At 45.6% G+C, this 24,428-nt stretch overlaps 1 protein-coding gene across 1 annotated transcript in view; it reads left to right on the top strand.

Moving 5' to 3' along the window:
- Positions 1 to 542: 542 nt before the first annotated feature.
- Positions 543 to 24,428, top strand: part of CCDC38 (coiled-coil domain containing 38) — a gene marked incomplete at both ends in the record, with an annotated part of 36,679 nt that continues 12,793 nt past the window's right edge. Inside the window, 10 exons of the mRNA XM_080935382.1 lie at positions 543 to 579; positions 3,826 to 3,926; positions 4,935 to 5,100; positions 8,872 to 8,936; positions 15,559 to 15,722; positions 16,029 to 16,109; positions 18,586 to 18,737; positions 20,665 to 20,757; positions 22,396 to 22,453; positions 23,674 to 23,746. Coding sequence (XP_080791508.1) covers positions 543 to 579; positions 3,826 to 3,926; positions 4,935 to 5,100; positions 8,872 to 8,936; positions 15,559 to 15,722; positions 16,029 to 16,109; positions 18,586 to 18,737; positions 20,665 to 20,757; positions 22,396 to 22,453; positions 23,674 to 23,746 — 990 coding nt within the window. The remainder of the gene's footprint in view (positions 580 to 3,825; positions 3,927 to 4,934; positions 5,101 to 8,871; positions 8,937 to 15,558; positions 15,723 to 16,028; positions 16,110 to 18,585; positions 18,738 to 20,664; positions 20,758 to 22,395; positions 22,454 to 23,673; positions 23,747 to 24,428) is intronic.

Raw genomic sequence — 24,428 nt, 5'->3', positions numbered from 1 at the left:
GTGCAATATATACAGGTTTAAAAAATTTTTTTAAAGAATTTATCTTACTTTTTAGGCTGGAGAGATGACTCGGCCATTAAAGGCTAGGCTCCCAACCAAAATGTCAAAAAGATTTCTTTTGTTTTAATTTTGTGTATATGTGTATGTATGTGTGTGTCTGTTTGTCTTTATGTTTGTATGTGTGTATATGCATATGTATGTGTGTGTGTGCGTATATGTGTGTCTGTATGTGTATGTATGCATTGGTGTGTGTTTGTATGTGTGTGAATAGGTTTGTGTGAGTGATGCTGCCTATAGAGGCCAGAAGACGGTACTAGAGCCCCCAGAACTGGCGTTACAGGCATTTGTAAGCTGCCCAACATAGACAGATGCTGGGCCCCTAACTCAGGTCCTCTGGAAGAGCAAGGTCAAGCTCTCAGCCCCTATATACAGTTGCTCACGTTTATCCTAGGTATATAGCTTACTTTGCACATACTTACTTGTATCTACAGGACTTTTTGAAAGATGTATTTCCTTTTCTTTGGACAGGACCAGGAGACAAAATGGCATCCTGGGTGCACATGTCACAGAATTCTGGAGGTAAAAAGCAAGCAGTCCATGTATTCTGCTATGTGCCTTGTATGAGTGGGGGCCGTGGTGGTTTTAGGGGTAAAGAAGAAAGCTGCATGACAGCATTTTAAAAAAAAGTTGGCGTGTATCACCTTGCTACTGTTCGCTGGACTGACCCAGCTTCTCATGGCTAAAAGGGTTAACCCAGTTAATGTCATGGTGAAGGACAGGGGGAGCTGAGCTCTGTGGGAGTCTGCCAACTTTCCTCCTCAGGCTTCTCCCCTCATCCTCTTGCTTCAAGGTGAGGGAAGTGCTTGGTTTTCAGCTCCAAATCTGACAAAGCTTTTAGCATCCAATGTGGGTATGGGCTCTCTCTCCATTGAAAGGAGAGATGGGGACAGGGAGGAAGGGGAGGAAAGGAAGGAGCTAGGGTGCCTCTGGGAAAGGTCCAATAAGCAATCCCCTTTGGAATTCCATTGGCTCTCCCTTCAAAGTATTCGGAGAGCCCAGCCAGAGCCCAGCCACTTTCCCCAGCTCTGCTCCCATTGTCTGGTCCACTTGGGTTTCCACCCAAGCTCACCGTTCCTACTTGCTTCCTATCCGTCTGCGAAGAAGACCTCTAGCAATCTGTCTCACTGAGAGTCAAGGCATGTAAGACACTGACTGACCTGCCTCGCTACTGCCCCCCACCCCCACCCCAGACCCCATGGCTGCGGCTCTCTTTCCTGCCTCAGGGCCTTTGCACTTACTGTTAGGACAGTCAGAACTATTCTTCCGCAGGTCTGTCCCTTCATCGATGGGCCCATCCCTCCACTCAAGTTTGCTCACCCTGGACCTTGTCACTTGTATTATAAAAATACTCACTGTGTTTACTTTTAGTATGTCACCCTTCCTCTACCTCCATCACTTGAGCTCAGTGTAAGGGCAGAGCCTCTGTTTTGTTTACTAATGCATATTGCCTGGTGTATAACCCAGGTCCTTCCTGGGTATTGTTGAATGAATAAATTGGAACCAGGCAAACAGAAAGAGGCAAAGCCAAGAAAGGAATGAGTCTGTGTGTCACTGGTAGAGTAATAGTCCCCAAATATGCATGCCTTGGAACCTGCGAATATGTTACTTGACACAAAAGAGACTTTTAAAGTGTGATTAAATTAAGGGGCTTGAGATGGGAAGAATATTCTGGATTATCTGTTGGGCCTGGGATAACCTAAAAGTCTGCACAAGACAGAGCAAGGTGTGTTTTAGACAAGGAAGTCAGTGTGACCGCAGAAACAGTGGACAATTTTACTCTGAATATTAATGAAGAGGCTGCAAGCCAGGGTGCGTAGGCATGCTCTAACAGCAGAAGATGTCAGCGGTTTGTTTCTACCTAGAGCCTCCAGAGAAACACTCCTTTTTGAGGCCATTGTTAGAACTTCAAGTGAGGAGTGGAGGGAGGCTGCGGTACTGTCACAGCCTCCAGGGGACACGCACAAGGAAGCACTGAAAAGTTGCTTATCAGCCAAGATGTGAATCTTCAGAGCCTGGAGAGAAATATGGCTGAGCTTGGAGTGACCTGAGTTCAGCTCATGACTCAAGCCAAACTGGCAAACCGTAGGTCTCGGGCCCTACAGCCTGCAGCAGGGTCAGGCAGGAGGCTAAGGGTAGATTCTCATGTACTCTGTGGGTATATAGTGCTGTTTGCGGGTGTGATATTAATCTTGTCCTCCTAAAGATCATTCTACAAAAAAATAGAAACATATTTTCAGAAAGGGTCTTCACAGAACAAACTAAAGGATCATGGACTGATGGTCCATCTCAAATACAACTAGTGTGGGGGGCTGAACTCCTGCAGGCGAATCTCTTGAGTTCAAGGCTGTTAGTCTACGTGGTGAGTTCCAAGACATCTAAGGGTTACATAGTAAGACCCTGTCCCCCAAATCAAAAGAACACCCCGTTAAATGCAACTAGTGCTTAAATGCATTAAATGTGGCTAGTTCTAGGAGACTAGAGGTGAAGAGAGGGCAGTTGGGATAGGTCCCTCTGAGGCTATCAGCGGTCCCACTGGACATCTGGCATCCATTCTTGTTCTATGCTAAGAGGCACAGGATGGACTCAGGAAAAGTCATGGTCTTAGGTCCAGAAAACTTAGAGCCGGTGGAGAGGCTACACACCATGAGAAAAGGGGTCCTGGGATCATAGAGACAACCCTTGAGCTGGAGGCTCGGAAAAGCTGGTGCTAGCGTCCAGCCCAGTGCAAAGGCCTGAGCCCGGGAGAGCTGACAGGATCTCTGTTGTATATGGGTGGCCATCTGAGATGAAATGACCCTGCTTAAACAGCAAGGCACCCACATACATGAGGGGTGGGGGGGGATACTTCTCCCTCCTCAGCCTATTGTCCTACTCAGGCCTTCTGTGGATTGGTTGATGCCCATGCATCTTGGGAGGGGCAGTTTACTTTGCCAACTCTACCCATTTGAATGCTAAAGCCACCTGGAAAACCCCTCACAGACACACCTGAAATAACGTCTAATTTGGGCAAGCCATAGCCCCAGCCGAGTTAACACATGACACTAACCACCACTGCTGTTCTCTGTGCAGAGCCCTAGCTTGTGGGCCATGCTTTCCCACATCCTGCGCCCCCCTGGACCCAGCCCCTGCCACCTAGCTGTCTGTTCTCCATGCATCAAGAGGCCTTCAATGTTATCTGCTTTCTTGACATCTTTATACCCCAAAGGGCCCACAAAGGATCACCCACAGTCTCTCTGCTTCTTACCAGATGTGGCCCTGCCTGGCTGACACCCCCTTTCCTGGACTAGGCACATATACTCAATCTTCCATGTATCCAATTCCCTATTGCGTGTGGTACTCTATGCTCAACTCTCTAAGGGGCTGGCAGGTGTGTTCCAAAATAGCCCCATCACACCTCTGCTACTGGTTGGTGGGCCCAGGGTCACCTCCACATCTCTCTATGTCCAAGTGTGATCCCGTGATAACACAGGCTCCTTAGCTCTGGTTTGTTTCCTGAGATGCTGAGCCCTGATGTGTGGTAGAGAGTGGTCAGAGAAACTGTGGCTCTTACCCGGGAGTCCCAGGACCTGTGTTGCCAGGTTCAACAGGAGGGCAAGATCCATCTGCATCCCCGCTTCTCGGAGACCCCTGCATCCCATTTCTCTACTTTGGTTGGTGGGGGGGGCTTTATAGTTCTGACCAATAAAGGAACTAACAACTCTCTCCTTCCCTGCCTTCCTCCCTCTCTTCTTTCTTTTATTTTATTCCTTTCCTTCCTTCTTTTAGATGAAGCAAAAGATGCTACACTCAAAAGGGAAAAACCCTATAAGATCTTTTTCAAAGATCTCTTTCTTTTCAAAGAAAACGAAATAGCTTCGAGGAAAAGGGTAAGGTTTTCTTAAGATCAGAACCCCCCCCCGTGTACCCCCCCCCCCAAAAAAGGTTAGAGCCATGAACCTTCAGCCATAGATCTCACTAGTTTTACGGGTTAACACATGCTGTCCGATACTGGTGCACCTTGTTCTGTTTGGCACCATTCTGGGAAGACAGTGTTCTTGCAGAGGACAGGAGTGCACAGGGACCTAGTGGGAGAAGAGTGCTATGCCCTTACCAACTAGCTCCACAGGCTTGGTTCACACTCCTTCCTGAGTCTGAACCCCAGGGTTTTCATACTGCTGCGTTTCTGAAATTGGGTCTAGCTTGCACAGGTGGCATGTTGTACCTCACTGGATGAGCACAAAGTGAAAGTACGTACATCTTTCTGTGGATAGCGCCTTGGGATCGATAGTTCCCACAGTCAGAGCTGTATGAGGGGACAGCAGAGCCTTCACGGTGGTGACAGGGACTGAGTCCTCAAGAATAATGCAAAGTGTGTCAAAGCTGTTACGGATAAACGAGTTTATATGTGCTTTGGGGAGAGAGGGAAAGAAGCGGGAGGATGGAGAGGCAGGAGGATTATTTTTAGAGTAATTTGGAATAAAAAAAAAAATCAGCAGTGGGCCTGAAATTTAACTTTTCTTCCCAAATGGATTAAAGGAGTCTCCTGGCCCCCAGTAGGATGAATAAAACAGCTAGACACATGGGGTATGTTCACCGAGGGGTGGCTTTTCTCTGAGCACTGTGTGCGTTGTTGAGCTTCACACAAGATTCAACTGAGAGAAGCTGGAAGCCATCTAAGAGTGGGTTTTCACAACTTCTGTGGGAGTCTGTCCTCCATTAAGCTTTCAGCTCCAGTGAGCAAAAAGCCTTTGAAATGCCCCTATTTTCCCTGCATCTAACCTGGAGAGACATTCTCCTGCCTCCGTTTCTGAGATGTTTTCTATAAAGCCCACCTTTTGAACAACGTGACACTTGGCTGCTTTAAAACTCCTTTCTTGCTTCTGCACCCTGCGCAGGAAAGAATGACAAACCACAACATGAAAATCTACCAAAAGAGTACGTTTTCGTCCCGAATGAAGAGTCGCTCACACCTTGGCCAGCTGGCTTTTTTTGCTGAGGCAGGTGGCAGCTCCTATGAACGTCTGGGACTAGATCCCGCTCTTATTCTCAGACTGACAGAAGGTAAGTGCGGTGGTTCGAATAGGTTTAGCCTCTATAGACTGTGTGATCAAATGCCGGGCTCGTAGGTAGGTGGTGTCTGTTAGGAGGTGAGGCCTTGCTGGAGGAGGTGTGGCCTTGCTGGAGGAGGTGTGGCCTTGCTGGAGGAGGTGTGGCCTTGCTGGAGGAGGTGTGGCCTTGCTGGAGGAGGTGTGGTCTTATTAGAGGAAGTTTGTTGCTGTGCAGGCATTGTAATCCTAAATGTTTAAACTATGCCCACTGTGAAACAAATCCAGCCTCCTGCTGGCTTCCTGCTAATCAAGGTGTAGAAAGAACTCTCTGCTCTTCCAGCACCATGTCTGCCTGCCTGCTGCCATGCTTCCTGCCATGATGATAATGGACTAAACTTCTGAAACTATAATCTGGGCCCAGTTCAATGCTGGGCTTTATGAGAGTTGCCTTGGTCATGGTGTCTCTTCACAGCATGAAGTCCTAGACAGTAAATCAACATTACTCTTAGTCATTCACATACACACACACACACACACATACACACACACACACATATATATATGTATAACTTGGTATTTCATATACATATATACATGTATATATGTATATATAATTTATGTACATTGGTATTTCATATACATATATACACACATATATAACTTGTTTATTTTTATTTTATGTACATTGGTGTTTTACCTACATGTGGGTGGGAGTCAGATCTCCTAGAACAGGAGTTATAGGTAGCTGAGAGCTGCCATGTGGGTGCTGGAATTGAACCTGAAAGAGCAGCCTGTGCTGCTGACTATAAGCCATCTCTCCAGTTCCTATTCTTAGTCTTAGGATGTTGTTTGGATATTTGCTATTCATCATAGGTTTGGGAGATTTTCTGGTGCTCAGAGAGACAAAAATCAATGCTTCTCTATTGTGGGATAAGCCTACCAGAGACCATAGCATGAAGAAGTCCCCCCCACACACACTTTTTTTGTTTTCTCTGTGTAGCCCTGGCTGTCCTGAAACTCAGAGATCTATCTGTCTCTTCATCTTTTGAGATTTAAGGCCATCACAGACATTCTTAAAGTCAAAAGGAAAGTCTTTATTGTTGGACAGTGGCTACATTGGGGAACTTTGCCCAAATCATGTGGCCCCAAGTTTCACAGCCATTTGTCATTTATGTAAAACAACACACACACACACACACACACACACACACACACAGACACACACACACACACACACACACACACACACCTGGTTGGTATACTTTAGTTAGCAAGACACAGAACTAAAAAAAAAAAAGAAGCCATAAAAGCAAGGTTAGTACATTTGGGGCTTTTTATTTGTGGACTTTTCTAGAACTATGGACCAGGTCTTTGCTCCCACCTTGGCAGGTATCCGGGCCTGTGTGTTGGATTTAAAGGCCAGAATGGTGCCTATAACATGGTGTCATTCATGTTGAGTTCTGAGGCCTGATATAGTGTGGTGGGTAAGATCTTGGCCATAGGCTTGAGAATAAGAAGAAAGCAGCTTAGGTAAGAAGACACTTTCCCAAGAAGATCTTACTTCTTCCCCTGCTTTTGGGAAGTAAGTCAGTACCTTGCAAAAGAGGTGCCGATCCTTGCTGCCCTAGCAGTCCTCGGAAAACTAGAAATCACAGCTTTGCAGGTGATCCAGCCTCCTCTGTGTCATTACTGTGGTACAGGACAGCTCTGGCCTCTCACGACTCAATGCCATAGGACAGGCTCCTCCAGAGGAAAAGAGTCACTCTCTGAGGCTCTCTCAACAATGCGGCAGGTTGCACAGACAAGCAATTGGGAACTTTCACTTAAAGACTTCTCCCTCTAAGTGCATCTCAAATAAGAAACTCATCTGAGTGAAGTCACTTTTCCTCAACCTCACAGTCTCTGTATGATTCTGATTTTAAAATATTTTCTAGACTCATATATAATATATTTATATATAAATTATATTTACATATTTGAATATATTTATATTCTATTTAAATATATTTATATTACATATGAATATATTATAATATATTATTCTGTGTATTGACATATTATATATAATATATTATATATATTAATATATTACATATAATATACATAACACACATAATATTATATATATGTGTGTGTGCGTTTGTCTGTCTGTCTGTGTGAGTGTGTAAAATAAGCCAGTGGTCTCACTTGTGAAGTCTCAATCCCTGTATTTCTGTGTTTGCACTAGTGGTGAATGGCTAGGTCACCAGCAAAGGAAATTTACAGATGTCTACATGCCAGCGGCAGATCGGTTTCTTACACCTGCTCCCTCTCTACAGTCACAGTGAGACGTTGGCTTTGCTTTTAGAGGGAACGCCTCTAAACCAGTTGTGGAGTGGCACTCCTGCAGTGCCAGAGCTCAGGGGGCAGAGGCAGGAGAATCAGAGTTCACGGCCATCCTCTGCTCTAGAACACGTCTGAGGTCAGCCGGAGTTACAAAGGAGCCTATTTAGGGGGAAAAAAAGTCAGCAATGGTAACACAACACATGCCTTTAATCCCAGCACTGGGGGGGGGGCGGGGGGCAGAGGCAGGTGGCTCTCTGAGTTTAAGGCCAGCCTGGTTTAAAGAGCGAGTTCCAGGACAGTCGGGGTTGTGCAGAAAAAACGGTTCCTGGAAAAACAAACAGAAACAAATACAAGCACACCAACAACTCTGAAGAGGCTGTGTTGCAGGCTCTGTGAGCCCAGATATGTCTCACTGCGCTTCAAAACCCCAGTGCATGATGGGATGGAGGTGTTTTGGGAAGACAACTGTGAAAACTCAGGCCAGATGTAAGATGGTGTTAAGGAGTTGTTGGTTTGTTGGGGGTGACGATGGTGGAAACATTAAGGCTCAAGGAGGTGGAGTCATCTTACATCTCTAAGCAAATGCAGAATTCAAGTCAAAGCCTGCCTGACTCCGAGGTTCCCTGCAATGGATATTTTGTTAATAATTATGATAATTACTGTGGCTTTTATGATTGATCATAAAGTGAAATGACTCATCCCAAGTATATTGCCTGAACAGTAGCGGCTAGTAGGGATTGAGAAACTACTGTGTGTTTTATGTTCTCCGGCTTCATTTCCTTCTCCCAGCACCATTGTGAAGTAGAGGAATGTTCCTATGTGGGCTACCTTATGCTCTCCTAATTGGCCACATTGAGATGGCAGTGGCTTCCAATCCCAGGGGTTTAAATTCTCAGTCACGTATCAGGTTCTCTGCTAAAGGAGCAATCCCTTGCTCGTTGCTAAAGGGCTCTGGAAGCTTCTTGGCAGTCACATAGCTCCGCATCTGTTCCATGATCATCAGCACGTCGACAGCCATGAGCTGTGGGTGGAAGAACAGTCTTCACATAAATGAGGAAACTGAGGCACGGAGAGAGCGGAGGTCTCTCTCCCAGTTAGTTAGAGCTAGAAACCCCGTGCATCTGCGGGAGAACTCCTGGCGCAGCCCAGGCCCTCTGCTTGTTTAGGAGGTAGTTATTTCCGACCTGCGTGGTTAGGGAGAGACTGTACTCTGTCGGTTTCTCGCAGAATGGATGTGGAAGTGTAGCGTTTTCCAAAGTGAAGAAAACGGGAATGTTTTTTTTTTTGGAATTCCAAGTTGGTTCCCTGCAGAGTAAAACTGGTTGTCATCCTTTCCAAACTAGTTACTTTGCCGGAGGGCAACGCTCTTCTGCTAAGCCTGGATTCGCAGCATATGTGATAACGCTTATTCTTGGAAAGCTAGCAAATTAAACATACGTCTATTTCAATGTCTTCAAAGGTACGGACAGAAAGAGGACCGTCCACGAATTCATCAATGACCAAAGAGACAGATTTCTACTTGAGGTATTAAAAGCAATTTCTTTCACCTGTTAGGAGACTTCATGCATAGTATTATAGTCCTTGGCATTAGATTTTGAATGGCTCATTCCTGTGTTTATTAACTAGAACAATATTTACTGAGTACTTATTACATGCAAAGCCATTATAAAATCCCCTCCCTTAGGAGAACTTGCATCCACACAATCTGTACCAGTAGCCTGGAAAGTGTTTTTTTTTTTTTAAATAGAGGACGATGTTGGGCCCCAAGATCTCTGTTTTTCCCAATTCTGTCTGTGACAGCCTCACCAGCCCTTGACAAACTAATTTGATTTAGATTTTGCTGACATTCTGGTTGATGATGGTGGGAGTCAGAACATACATTCTGGAATCTTCCCACTTTCTTTATAACCATTCAGGCCAGAGAGAAACAGCTTTGTAACAAGGAAAGAAAATATTGAAATCAGCCCGGAGAGGCCTAAGAGGCAGAGTTTCAAAGCACTCCAGAGCAAAGCTTCTGGGGTTCTCTTCTTGTGGCGTCAGCCTGTGACACCATTCCTGTGACTGTAACAGTGAACACACAGTACAGCCAGCCAGGGAAGATCTTAACGTATCTAATAATAGAAGGTTTTATTCTGTCCTCAGTGACCTTGAACTAGAACCCAGACCATGTGACAATCTGTTACTTATCGTCCTCGCGTGCCTATTAATTTACCACAGGCAGAGTAGAGACACGGCTTGCAGCCCTGGGGGAATGATTGCAGATAGAATCAGTTGGCTGTTGTTTATACCTCTGCTGTCAAGCCCTAATCATTTTAAGACAGTCAGTTTCTGTTAGGGTCTTGAGATGCTAGCAAGTCGATGAAAATTTATTTGATTTTCCCTCATTTCGTGGCACACATTTTTGGGATACAGGCTGAAGTTCATGCTTACCCTGGAGGCCAGCTGCAACCAACAAGAAAGAACTCAGATAAACTTTACCATCTGTGAATAGAACCCCATTCTTGCTAATATTATTAGTTCCCAGGTGTGATTTTGGCCTTCACCTCAAAGACTTGTTAATGTAACTAATGTCTTGGCCAGGACAAGGCAGTTCTTGGCAGATTTCTTGGGACTTGAATGCATTTGGGGGGTCAATGTGCCTCATCCTCTGCTCCGGTATTTTTTCCAGTTCCCCAAGCAGGTTGATAACATGCCCCCAAGAGATATAATAAAGTCAATGTATCACTAAGACTATATAGCTGGAAAAAAAATCGACCTTGCCCAAACAATGTCTGGCTCTGGCCTTTTCTTCTAGAAGGTGGCCTATGCCACAGCCCATAAGGATGTCTTCGAGGTGAAGCTGACCACACCTGCCAGTCTTAGCATGGCCGTGTCAGGAAAACCAACAATGTGGCTGTTTGGGGTCATACCAAGAGGGTCAGGGGACTGAAGAGATGTCAGGCAACTAATCATGTCTGTAGAATGAAACGTCACTGAAAATTCTGGCCAGGGAATCTCAGTTGGTTGGCTACACTGTGTGTGCATTGATACAGATGCAGGAATGGAGGCATGGGCTGACTTCATGGAGAAGGAGACCTAGAAGCTTTGTACCTGGAGAGCCCCTCAACCAGTGGTTCTCAACCTGTGGGTCTCGACCCCTTTGGGGGCTGCCTATCTGATAGTGTGTATATCAGGATGTTTACATTATGATTCATAACAGTAGCAAAGTGAGAGTTATAAAGTAGCAACATAATAACTTTATGGCTGGGGGTCACCACAGTGTGGGGACCTGGATTACAGGGTTGAAGCTTTAGGAAGGTTGAGGACCACTGCTCTAAACCCTGCCTTGCCGGGCTCTTCCTCTGGCCGACTTTAGAGTTTCCTTTCCTTGTAATAATCTGTACCCAGGAGTTTTGTGAGACCCAGAAACCTGAAGCTATTTGGGGGACTCATCAAATTTGCCAGCGGTGTCAGTCGTGAGAGGGGGGATGGGATGAGTCCCTCAAGTTTTGCACCTTGAATAACTTAATGATTTTTTAAAAACTGAATGTTCTCATAGCACCCTGCCTTGTTTCTTTCACCCCCGCTTTTTTTCTCTGTTCCCCTACCCCTCCCTTTTTAAAAGTTTTATTTATAGGATGTGAAATTCTCAATTAAAACGTAAATGTTAATGTATTGTGAGTTTAATACTATGAACGATTTTTATGCCAGTAATTTGACACGGATGGAACCAATTTCTGGAAAGTTACAAACTATTGAAGCTTATCCAAGAAGGAAGTACATAGTAGCTTTAGATCACTGTACAAATTGAATTTGTAGGCAAAAGAAAGAAAAAAATCCACATTCACTAGTTAATTCTACCAGATATTTTAAGAGAAAAAAAAAACTAATCTTACATAACCTGTTAACACCAAGAATTTGTCCTGATCTGTGAAGTAAAGACATCACAGACCCTATGAGATGACTTAGTGGGTAAAGGCACATGGCTCCAGGCCTTATATACGAGCTCAATATCTGGGACCAACATGGCGGAAGGAGAGAACTGACTTTTATAATTTGTCCTCTGACCTTGTGTCCCTGCCTAACTGATAATAGCTGAGAGATGCACTACACTAACTAACTAACTAACCCACTAACTAACTAACTCACTCACTCACTCACTCACTCATTCACTCACTAACTGTAATAAATCTTTAAAGATAAGAAAGTGAGAGGCAAACACTCCAAACAAACTTCAACAAATCAAATATGATAATACACAAAAAGGATAAGCCATTATGGCTAATTGGGGCTTATCCTAAGCATGTGAAAGCAGCTTAACATTTGAAAACGGATAAACACAACACACATCAACAGATTAGAAACGAAAAGCCATATAATCATCTCAACAGATATAGAAAGAGCATTCGTCTATATCCAAAGTGTGTTCTTTTAAATAATGTCATTCTTATCCTTTGATAATTACACACACGTGCCAACGCGTTCCAGATCAACCCCCACCTTCTTAGCCACCCACTGTCTTTTCTTTACTAGTAATGTATTATTTATTTAAATACGCTTTTCCCAAAACTTTTTATTCTCTGTGAGTTTCATGTCATGCACCTCAGTCCTGCCCATCTCCTCATCCTCTGGTATCCGCCCTCTGCCCTTGCAACTCCCTCCCCCACCCCAAGAAACAACACTATAAATATCACAACCAAATCTCCTTGTGGGCATAGCTGTGTGCCCACAGTATACCCTGTTGTTCACATCTTTACTTGCGAATGTTCATTGCAGTGAGCAGTAGGTCTGGTTTGAGGCCTCTGCCTATACCATCAATGTTGGATCCTCACTGGGACTCCTCTCTGATATCCTGTGTGTCATGGAGAGCCTGGGGACGCAGCCTTTCACTTGCTCCAGCAGTTCATAGAGATGTTGGGATGGGCCAACTCAAAGCCTTTAATTAGATCTGGCCTGGGTGGTAGCTGAGTCGGTCAGTCCCACAGCTTTCCTACACCCTTACCGTTAAGATGCTCTCTTCAGCTTGCGCTCTCTCTCTCTCTCTCTCTCTCTCTCTCTCTCTCTCTCTCTCTCCCTCTTTTCCCCTCTCTCTATCCCCTCCCCCAGCCAGCTCACCAGTGCCCCCACTGCTAGGACCAGCTCTGCTTAGAGAGGTGCAGGGCCCACTCTTCTGAGTGCTGTAGCAGGCGGGCCAGGAGAGGGGCTAGCTCTCCCACACTTAGTACCTCAGGGCAGACTGGGGAGGGGGCAGGAGGAAGTGTCACAGCCAGTGAGAGGCGGGGCCAACTCTGCACCGCCTTTGAACATCATCAAGGTCCCAGGAGACAGCCCAAACCATGCCCAAACCAGTCTGTTAAATGAGCCACAGACTCTACACAGACCCCTCCTGCTACATGACCATGGACCCAGACATGGCCCTCATTCGCAGCACTGGGCCGGGACTTGACCGTGGCCTCAGGTGACAGGGAAGGCTGCTCACACCAGGCTCTTCTCCACCTTCACATCTCCAGTTCTGCCTCTCTTCACAAAATTTTTTTCTCTCCCATCTGTCCACCACCTACTTGGCACACCGCGAAAGAATACGGACCGACCCCCTCTCAGCAGCAGTGCGATGTCACGCCCACCTCCAATCCTCCAAGCCCGTGTTTTGTTTTGTTTTGAGTTTGTGAAGTGTCACAATCGCTGTGAATTTGTTTATGTGCGCATTTTTCTGTTGTGTCCTGGAAAACACGGTTTTCTTAACACCGTTCACAGCTCTGGCTCTTACAACGATGCTCTTCCCCAATGATTCCCGAGCCTCCCGGAAATTGATGTTAATACACACTGTTCCATTTAAGTCTCCTACTCTGTTTGTTGGCCAATTGTGAGTCTCTGTGTTTATCACGATCTACTGCGAGGAGCTGTCAGTAGGTGCAGCAATATGCCATTAGAAGTTGTCCTGTCTGCCTTTACATCAACTTGACATAAGCTGGAGTCATCGGAGAGGAGGGAGTATCCGTTCAAAAAGAAATGCTTCCATAGAATCTGGCTGTAGGCAAGTCTGTGGGGGTATTTTCTTTACTCGTGATTGATGTGAGAGGACCCAGCCTGTGGTAGGTGGGACTACCCTTGAGCTGGTACTCCTGGGTTTTATAAGAAAGCAGGCTGAGTGAGCCTCTAAGCAGCCTTTCCCCATGGTTTCTGCATTAGCTTCTGACTCTCGGTTCCTAGACTGTTGGAGTTCCTGCCTGCACTGCTTTTGATGATGAACTGTTATATGGAACTGTGAGTGGAATAAACCTTCTCCTCCTCAAATTGCTTTGGGTCATGATGTTTCATCACAGCAATAGTAACCCTAAGACAAGAGTCGCTCTAACACTACGTCCACTTAGCAGAATTACAGTAGTAGATTCTCCACTAGGGTTCAGGGCCTATCTAGATACAAATTCTTGACCCTAATAGCAGGGCTAGGTATGGGTTCTACCCTGTGAAGCAGGCCTTAGGTCCAATCAGTAAGTGGTTTCTACTCTTGCAGTGGTGAACGCATCTTGCTGGGCCATTCATTATTGTAACTCAGCGCTCACAGTTGAGTGAAAGTGATGATTACCTCCCTGCGGGTAGTGTGAGAATTCCTAGCACTGTCTGGTAGGGATGATGCTTTCTCCATGATCCATGACCCAATATGTGGTGTCCTCAGCAATACATAGCCTCCGTTAGGTTTCCAGTGCTGTGAAAATTCCACGACCCAAGAAAGGAAAGGGCTTTGTGTCATCTTACACTACCAGATATGGGTCTATCACTGTGCACTGAGGGAAATTAGGTTGGAAACTCAAGCAAGGCAGGAACCTGGAGACAAGAACTGAAGCAGAAGTCATGGAGGAGTGCTGCTTCCTGGCTTGCTCCCCTTGGTTTACTCAGCACGTTTTCTTATACCATCGAGGACCACTTACCCAAGGAGTAGAACCACCCAAAGTCAGTTGGACCCAGCCACAATCAGCTGCCTCTGCCCACAGTTATATGGGCCAGCCCACAGTTATCAGGGTCCACCCACAGTCAACTGAGCCCACCCACAGCCAGATGGCCCTGCCCACAGTCAGCTGGGCCCTCCCACAGTCAGCTGGTACCACCCACAGTCATCTGGGCCTACCCACAGTCAGCTTGTACCACCCACAGTCAGCTGGCCCTGCCCACAGTCAGCTGGGCCCTCCCACAGTCAGCTGGGCCCTCCCACAGTCAGCTAGCACCGCCCATAGCCATCTAGCACCACCCACAGCCAGCTGGGCCCCGCCCATAGTCATCTGGGTCCACATACATCAATTATTAATAAAGGTGTCTCACAGGCTTGCCCACAAGCCAATCTTATGGTGGCATTTTTTTTCCCCAGTTGAGATTTCCTCCTCTCTGATGACTCTAGCTTGTTCCAAGTTGACAAAAGCTAGCCAACACAAGATCTTATGGTCGAGTGTTGGAGGCTCACCAAGAGCAATGTCAATAGCCAATAATGTTTAGAGGGCAGTGGAACTCCATGATCAACAACTCAAAAAGAGTAGTGCATTCCTGGCACTGGGCTGATGTGTGTTTATTGTCTAGCATGGGGTGTGCAGTTGGGGCCTTTAAAGGAGGTCATGCAGAAAACTGCTACCCTGTATACATACACACCCACAAGAGAGGCAGCTTCATGTGGTCTCATAATTCATATGCTATAATAAAAAAAGATAGTTGTCAAAATCATATTTAAGGATCTAAGCAGATCTCTCTGGGTTTGGTTAAATAACCCACACCCCCAGGCCAGCCTGGAGAAATCCATTCCTGTATCCAGTGTTGAAACTGATTTCTATTGGAGGAGAAGATGGAAGGCTTGGTTGCTACAGATAGCCTGGTTTCCTTGTGTTCAGAAAACCAGAATGTGTCATGGGTAACAGATGAACCTATTCTGTGAAGGGCACCTGTTTTGTTTTGTTGCATTGATTGGTAGGGAGCAGACATTTTAGAAGAACACAAAGGCTTTTCATGAAGGCTAGTGGGAGAAGGCTTAATTAACCTCGTGAGATACAGGCCCCCCTCTATGGGTGTTCTTACTACTTCCGACCCATGATCCCTTGCTGCAGGTCTCAGTCCCCTCTATGGAGATTCCCTTGAAACGTGCCATGGAACGTTCTTGACCCATTTTTGTTTTTAATGCTCCCAGTACGCAGTGTCCACCAAGAAAAACACAATCAAGAGGTTTGAAAGACTCATAGCCAGGAAAGAAAGCCAACTCAAAAGAGCTGAGAAAAAGCTCCAAGATGATGCGTTGTCTTTTGAAGAGTTCCTGCGAGAAAATGACCAGAGATCTGTAGATGCTATGAAAATGTTAGTGTCACTCTAACTTCTTCCTCTTACTCTCTTCCCCTTCCTGTCCCTTCTCTCCCCATTCCCTCACCCCCATGTTCATGGCCGACCTATACTCCCCCCCCCTCTGCCTTTCTCTGTCTCTACTTCTTCAATTCCCCTCCCCATGCCCAAAATGAACTCTATTCCATACTATAAAAAAAAGAAAAAAGAATGTTAGCATGTCAGTGTCTCTTTTCTGCTGGTACCCTTCCCCCAGAGTCTTTGCTTGCTTGTTTTAGTTTCTTGGGAAAACAAACGAACTAGCCAATCTGTGTTCCTTTTTAGGGCAGCACAAGAAACAATAAACAAACTCCAAATGACATCGGAGCTCAAGAAAGCAAGCATGGAAGTTCAAGCAATAAAGAGGTGAGGGGGGTCTTTCCTCTGCCAATCCCCACATCCCATTGTGACTCTAATGCCCAGCAAAGCTGGTGGGAATAGCTCTAGCCGCCTGGTGGTACCCTGTCTATCAACTGTGCCTGCCTAGGTATCGGAACATAGGCATCTCCCTAGGAAGGCTCCCTTGCAGAAGCAGAGAAGGTTATTGGAAAAAAAGCAAAACCATGTCAGGAGTTGAAAAGGGTTTTGTTCCCCTTGTGTGCCTCCTTTTCATTCGTTGTTATGACCCCTGTCACCCCACATTTATGCATCTCAACTGGGATGTGTTTGATGATCACCTTACATTCATCGTTGGCGGGTTTTGTACGCAAACCCCCTAGCAGAATCTCACATTGATGTTAAAATTAAGATCTTTACTGAGAAAACTCACAGGATCAGGGATGGGTTCATATTATGACATCAGTGACCCCTTTCCAAACCTGTCTGCTCCTTCTGTGTTCAAGGGAACTCAGTTGAATCATTTTCAGTGTATAAAAGGCACTTGTGACCACTGGGAGGCACTAGGTTCATAATCCAAAGTACAAGTTTCAAACAGATTCTGGCCATAGTAGCTTTTTCTGTTTCAAAGACTAAGTTTGAAGATACTTCAAGACCTTCCTCCCCTACTTCCAACTGTTATGAAGTTCTTGGGACACCTCCAGCATGTTTTACTTTTAATTAAAAAAAAAATATTTATTTTATGTATACAAATGCCATTTTCAGAAACACCAGGATCAGGCATCAGATCCCATTTCAGATGGTTGTGAGCCACCATGTGGTTGCTGGGAATTGAACTTGGGACCTCTGGAAGAACAGCCAGTGCGCTAAACCACTGAGCCACCCCTCCAGCCTTACTTTTAATTTATAGATAGTGCTTTGCTATTTTACCCAGGCTGGGTTAGAACTCACTCTGTAGCTCAGGCAAACCTTAAACATCTTGCCTCAGTTTCCCAACTAGCTGGGAAGGTTTCAGGTGTGCACTACCAGGTCTGTCTAGAGCATCGGCCTTCAACCTTCCTAGCGCTGCAATTTAACCCTCGTGTTGTGGCAACCCCCAGCCATATTTTATTGCTACTTGTGCAGTTTCGCTACTATTATGAATGGTAACGTAAATACTGGATATCCAGGATCTCTGATGTATGACCCTCAAAGGACAAGGGGTAGGAGCCATTGCTTTAGCTGCTCCTATCTGTCTGCTTCCATGTGTGAGTAGAGGAGGTGGTATCAGCATTAAAGACTAGGCTCTGCTGAGTGACCACTTGGCGACACCTCTACACAGGGACCTTGCTCATTGCTTATGTGCCTCACCATTCTAGAAGGGTGATGGCGATAACGGAGCGTACACAGGGACCTTGCTCATTGCTTATGTGCCTCACCATTCTAGAAGGGTGATGGCGATAACGGAGCGCCCGCTTGTGTAGAGCCATTGAGGGGGAAACTCTTCTTCCCTTTGCGGCGTGGCAGCTTGAGAATGGAGAGCATTTGAGAAGGAGAAACGGCTTTCTCTGGACTTTCCAAGGAAGCCATGCAATCATTTCACCTCGTGGTAGAATGACAGGCTTCTGCCATCTCCCAACCACTGAACCCGAGGAACTGTGCACTGACCCCCGAAGGCCACTCGCACTGGGCTGAGGGAAGGCTCTCATGGGAGGGACTGAGGCTGAGCGCTTGAGGTGACAAGGCAGTGGTAAGGGTACTTAATGAGGTTCTGACTGAGGACAACAGGCTTGGGCCTTCCTGTTCTGTTTTCAGCTTTGCTGGGTCTGTTTGAAATGCGATTGGGATAAACCAGCACGAAGCCGGGAAAAGCATTTGGCTTGAGTCTCTAGGTATTGCTGGTGAAAACTCGGGCATCTGTCTAAGGTCTTCCAGAGGAAGGGAACAAGAACATCCGTTTTTTCAAGATTTATACGTAACGATGTGTGTCTGTGGGCATGCGCACTGGCGCAAGTGCCTGCCGGGTTAGAGGCTTTGTATCTCCCTGGTGGTTGTGAGCCAACTGATGGAGTTAAGCTTGGGTCCTCTGCGAGAGCGGTACGCTTTCTCACCCTCCCATCCATCTCTCCAGCCCCAAGGACACCTGTCTAAATGCTGTACTGAGCTTGCAGCCATGCGGGCTTCCTGCACACTGTGACACAGTCGCTCCCTTTCTTCACCTCACATACCTACTGTCATCTTTTTCACCTTCCGAGTTCTTTATATGCCCAGAGCTTAATAGAATATAAGGGTTCTGACAGAAATGAACCCGCCGAGTAAGTCTGTCAGCAGACCATGGTATAGGAGCATTGTTGCTGGGTCCTTCTGCTCTAATGCCAGCCTCTGGGCGTATTCTGGTCCGATCTTTCAGAAGTGTGTATACTCTGTGCTTGTGTTTGCAAGTTTGGTGAGGTGTGCCACCGTGCGAGCAAACGACGGAGAAAGGGCGTTTGTAGCCGTGTAATTACAATCCTCGTTTCTTTTGAAGTGAAATAGCAAAAACAGAGTTCCTCCTCAAGGAGTACATGAAATACGGATTTTTCCTGCTCAAGTTGTCCCCGAAACAATGGCAAGTGCAGCAGTCTCAAAAAAGAGCCCAGTCATCCAGAAGTAGCCACGTTCTCCCAAAAATCTTGGAAAGTAAGTCACGGGTCTTAAGTCAAGCCAATGCCCCTAGCATGTCCTGCTCAATATTTCAATAGTCAGAATGTGTTTGATTTGTATGCGCATTGGCGTTTTGTCTGCTTGTCTGTCCATGTGAGGGGTCGGATCCCCTGGAACTGGAGTCACAGACAGTTGTGAGCCATCATGTGGTTGCTGGGAATTGAACCCCAGGTCCTCTGGAAGAACGGCCAGTGCTCTTAACCACTGAGCCATCTCTCCAGTCCTATTCCTAACTGTGTTATCATATGTTATCAATTTGGAAAGTCAGCTTAGTTTCAGATATAAGCAATAAAAATGAACATATTGACAAATAAAAATTACATTATTTATAGATGACATAATAGCATCTCAAAACTATTATTAAAGGTTCCATGCTATATTATTATGCTATAGTGTGATCAATGGATACAAAATCAATTATACTTTGTTAACCTAACATACTAACTTAATAAACTAAATTTATTCACTGGAACTGTACAAATACCTTGAAGCCAGGAAAACAACAACTTCAATGTGTATGACGTGGGGGCTTGACAAATAGAAAAATATGTTGTGTTTGCAGAACATAAGAATTGATACTGTAAAGTTAACATTTTTCTTTTTTTTTAAAAGGAGGGTATTAAGAATATATTTATTTTATGTATATGAGTACACTGTAGCTGTCTTCAGACACACCAGAAGAGGGCATCAGATCCTATTAGAGATGGTTGTGAGCCACCATGTGGTTACTGGGAATTGAACTCAGGACCTCTGGAAGAGCAGTCAGTGCCTCTAATCTCTGAGCCATCTCTCCAGCCCAACAATTTTCTTGAAATAAGTGTATTTGGTAAAATTATAATAAAAATCCTGTAACCAAGGGGTTTTTAGGGAGTTGAGTACCAGAGCAGAGAAGACATTGTACCATCATCACCGAGGCCAACAGGAAAATAAATGCTTTTAGCTTAGGAAGGTAATGAGGTGGGCCACTAATAGAACTTAGTATTATATATTTAAATATATTATACTTTTATATGCAGTTATATGGTTAAATATTTAAGCACATAGTCTCAATGATTGGAACAGTGCTGTGTTGGCGTTGGTGTGTTCGTTATAGAGCGGAGATAGAGCCTATTAAAACATTTCATATATGATCCAAGTGGAGCCACATCAAAACGGAAGATTTTATTCCCAGCAACACTGGAGGCCCGGGCTCACTTCCTCCTTGAAGAAAATTCTGAAATATCAGGTAGACATCGGTTGCCAAGCACATAACAGTTAACCTCTGGGAGCACGCAGGACAATTAGGTGAGGGCCAAGATTCTCAGCTACTGCCTCTGAAGCATTTCCAGGATTCCATACAAGGACAGGGAGTCTAGAGGGAGCCCCGCTGATCTAAGCATTCACACTACAGATACTGGCCCACTAAAAATCAGGGAGAACTTGTCCTACAGGGAACTGGTTGTCAGGGACATCAGTGATGGCACTTAACCAAAGTGCATTAAACAATGTTGAGCAAGAGAGAAAAAGGAACTAAAGCCGAGACGTGTTTTCATAATAGAGTTTCAGGTTTTCCTAAACTCATCTAAATGAGGATGCTCAGGCCCCGGCAGGCTCTCCGACGAGTACCAATCGCTACAGCAGGGTTTCAGAACTACGATGGGGGAATGTTGGAAATGGAAATCTTGGTCATAAATGGTCTTTTCTCATCTCTTCTCCCTGTGTCCGAGAGCAGTCTTCACTGTGGCAGAGTTAACACTGCAGGTTACAGGGGCTCCGTTCCACGTCTCCATCCTGGGAAGCTTTGACAGGGACTCTGCCTTCACGCAGAGGCAAATCTCTAATCTCAGACACGTATCCCCTTGACATGCCCCCCCTTCTCCCACAAACACTCACTCTTTCTCTCCTCTTCATTTTCCGTGTTTAGAGTTCTCGATAAACGCTGGGAAAAGAGATACCAGCACGGACTCGGACAAGGTATCGTTTTCAGAAGATCGCAGTTCAAAGAAAGGAAGCCAAGGTGAGGGCTGAGGCCTGTGACTGAACTGACCAGAGCCTCCCAAAGTCAACCGTTAGATTCTCCACCCTCATGGCAGACCAGGGATTGGGCCCCGGTGTTTTCACATTGTTTGAGTTGGAAATCAACACCCAAAAACCATCAGATGCCATGAAAATATCTGAATCCATCTTCTCTTAAGAAAAACACTGCTGGACTCGAAGTGCTGGCCTTAAGGATGTTTCCTGTGGGGACAGTCTTTCCACAGGACTTGAAGCCCTGGCTTTAAGGACAATTCTTGTGGGACAGTCTGCCCCGTTAGGTGATCCCAGTTTCCATTAGACCACCTTCCCTCCTGTGTCTGGCACCACCCAGTGGTCCTCGGAGTTCGTGATTCCCCCAATACAGGCTGATTCTTGGGACCCCTTGCCTTCATCTCGACACTAAGCAGCAGGCATATTTTGGGATTGGGGGAAACATTTCATAGTTTGCCCAGAAGTGACCATGATGTATGAGCCTCTTGCCTAGCCATTCAGCCATCAAATTAAAAGTAGATGGTTTTAATTTTTACACTTAAGAGTCATTCAGTTGGAGCCTGCACAGCACACGTTACTTTGCCCACTGGGACATCTGTGGCAGCAGGTAGAGATGAAGGAAGAAGAGGTGGCTATCAGTAGTGTTCTCTGAAATGCTGAGTATAAGCCGTACTAGATTTAAACAGCAGCTGTCATGAATGGTTTCAGCAGTGTGCGCCCATCCTCAAAGCGAAGACAGTCTTGTATGATTTGCTCCATCCTTTTCTCCCCTTCCCTCAGTCTTCCCTTTGTTCAATTCATATCTACTAAAGGCATGCAATGTATTTGAGGCACCCTTGAAGACTTGGGGTACACAAAGACAACTGGAAGACAGTTCTGCACCCCAGCATTGTACAAGACAGCGAGGGAAGCATTAGAATAGGGGCAGGCAGGGAGGGCTCTTTGGGAAAGGCCCAGGACTTGATCTCTACCTGATGCATTTACAGGAATCACAGAGGCAGGGTTTTGAAGAATGCAGAGGAGCCTACTAGGTAGAAGGTGCCAAGGGTGTGGATTCAAAGTAGACTAGAACAGATGGCAGGGAGCCATAAAGGTGTTGGTCTGACCTGGGCGGGTGGATAGACTCTCAGGGCCAGCTTCAGCCCAGTGGTTAGCGTCAGGTGAGGGTTGGACCTGATTGTGATGAACACTCAGGAACAGGGACATTAAGGACAAAAGTCCCCCAGCTGGAAGGCAGGCCTCTCCATGTACCGTTAAGCAGCGGCCATTACCTCTCTTTTCTTCTTTAGTTCTTTAAAACCCTGTGATTAGAAATAGATTTTGCCGATACGGGAAAACCAGAACCATGGCTTGCACCCCATCTTTGCCCATCACGTGTGCATCTCAGGAGTCACGCCCCACTCCACTAATGTGTTTTCAGCTGGACACCTACTCTTGGCGTCCAATCTCAGTGGGATGAAAGAGCCCTGCTTTCTGTACGACCTCTTGTTTGATAATAAAATTGTAATAGGGTCTGGTAACATTGCTCAGTGGCTTACATTGAGCCACAGGGGCTCGCTTCTAATAGTGTTCTCCTTTTCCTCTCCTGTCACACATCACATGGACCTCACCCGGACATTCTGAGCAGGAGGAAGACACCGGAAATCTACTTTCGGCCAAGACTCTAGGAAGTCGTCTGTGCTCACGTACGACACAAACTTAATGAGTCCTGACGGAAACTGTGAATGGCTTTTTAGAAAATACGGTTTCTGTAAGCTTTCTGTCAACATAGAGGCCTCATCTCCAAGCCTGTTGTCACACACAGTGCAGCACACGGTGGCTCAAGTCTGTGCACTCGAGATGTCTCAGAATTCTGCTCTCTTTATGAGGATCCACTGCCCCCAGTCACTGGAACCAGCGGGTCCCAAGCCCCCTGGGTTTCCTCTTCTCGATATTCCCATAGCATGTGCACCTTCAGATTCACCCCTCCTTTACCTATTGTAGGACCATAAAACATTTTTACTCACTGTTCTGCTTATTCCCTAACTTGACGAATTATTTTATAAAGTGTTCACAGTCAATCCTAGCTACCCAGAGGTGCTTTGAGAAGATATGTGACTGTCTGGGCCAGGCATGAAGGGTTCTGAGCTAAGACTGCTATATCCTGCCACAGGGATCCCAAACCGTAGTACAATGCCTCAGCCAGGATATCCACCTTGGCCCAATCAAGTGCAAAATGCCACCACCACTGGGTTCTTCATGTCCCTTTACGGCCATGTCCACTTCCCTCTTTCCCTGGCAGCCCCTACTCTGTTCATCTCTCTAGTTTTGTCATTTTAAGAATGCAATAGAAATAGAATAATGCAGTATGTAATCTTTTGGTTTTCATAATAATTCCCAAGAGATCCAACCATGTGAGACCGAGAGCAGTTGGTTCTCTTGTTGAGCGGTACTCTGTGGTCTGAACATTGTATCCTCAAACTGTTCACCTACTACTGTCCCCCTGGTTTCTGGTTTGGGGTTATAATGAATAAAGCCACTGTAAGTATATTTGTTTAACTTGAAAAGAACATTTTATGTATCTGGGTGTTTGGCCTACATGCATGGTGAACTTTGTAATAGGGTCTGGTAACATCCCTCAGTGGTTAGAGCACTGGCTGCCCTTGCAGAAGACGTAGGTTCGACCCCCAGCATCCACATGTTGGCCCAAACTCAGGGGATCTGACTTCCTCTTCTGGCTTCCATGAACATCAGGAATGCACATGGTAGGTGTATTGACATGCATGCAGACAAAGCATTCATCACAGAAGTAAAATAAAAGAACTTTGTGATAGTTACGGTTCAAAGTCGGTTTAGGAAAAAAAGAGAAACAGGTCAGCAGAAAAGTACTCAGAAATGATTTTCTTTTACTCCTTTTCTTTTGCAGTCGGCCTGAAAGCATCGCCTCGGAGGACAGTTTGGAGTACTTCATAGAGGACGAGATAGTGGAGTTTGATCTGGTAACCAGACTGTTTCTTGATTCTACCTGTATGTGGTGTGCGTATTCATTCATTTCTTCTGCAGCATCCCCTCCAAATACATCACACATTTTCCAGAAGAAAATATGATTTGATACTGTTCTTAAATCCTGTCTATTACCAATACCATTGGGCCATCTATAAAAAAAAAACAAACATATAAGAAGATAATATGTCAGCGAGGCAGGAGAACCACAGATTTCAGGCCAAGAAGCTAGATATGGCAAAGCAGGCCAGTGGTCCTAGCCCCAGGGAGGCAGAGGCAGGAGGCCTGAGGGCCCAGATCATCTTCAGATATTTAGCAAGTGGGAGGCCAGCATAGCCGACAAGAGACTCCTGACTCAATAAAACAAAACCAAATCAGAAACAGCAATAGCAAAAACAAAGTTCAAGGCCAGCATGGGTTACACAGTGAGTTCTAAACCGGTCTGAGGGACTTGGTGAGCTCTGTCTCAAAACAAAAACAAAACAACACACACACAAAAAAAAAAAAAAAAAAAAAAAAAAAAAAAAAAAGAAAGAAAGAAAAGGATTTGGAGAAGATACATACTCTACAACCAGTCTACAAAAAGTGTTAGTCTTAGATTGTTATTTGTGTGTGGCGTGTTTACGTTTGCATGCATGTGAACACGTGTTCCTGTACATGTCCAGGGCAAAGTTGCCA

The sequence above is a fragment of the Micromys minutus genome (genome assembly GCF_963924665.1).
Source record: "Micromys minutus genome assembly, chromosome: 22".
NCBI lineage: Eukaryota > Metazoa > Chordata > Mammalia > Rodentia > Muridae > Micromys > Micromys minutus.
Note: the sequence above shows the minus strand (reverse complement) of the source record. Positions and strands in the feature narration are given on the sequence as shown.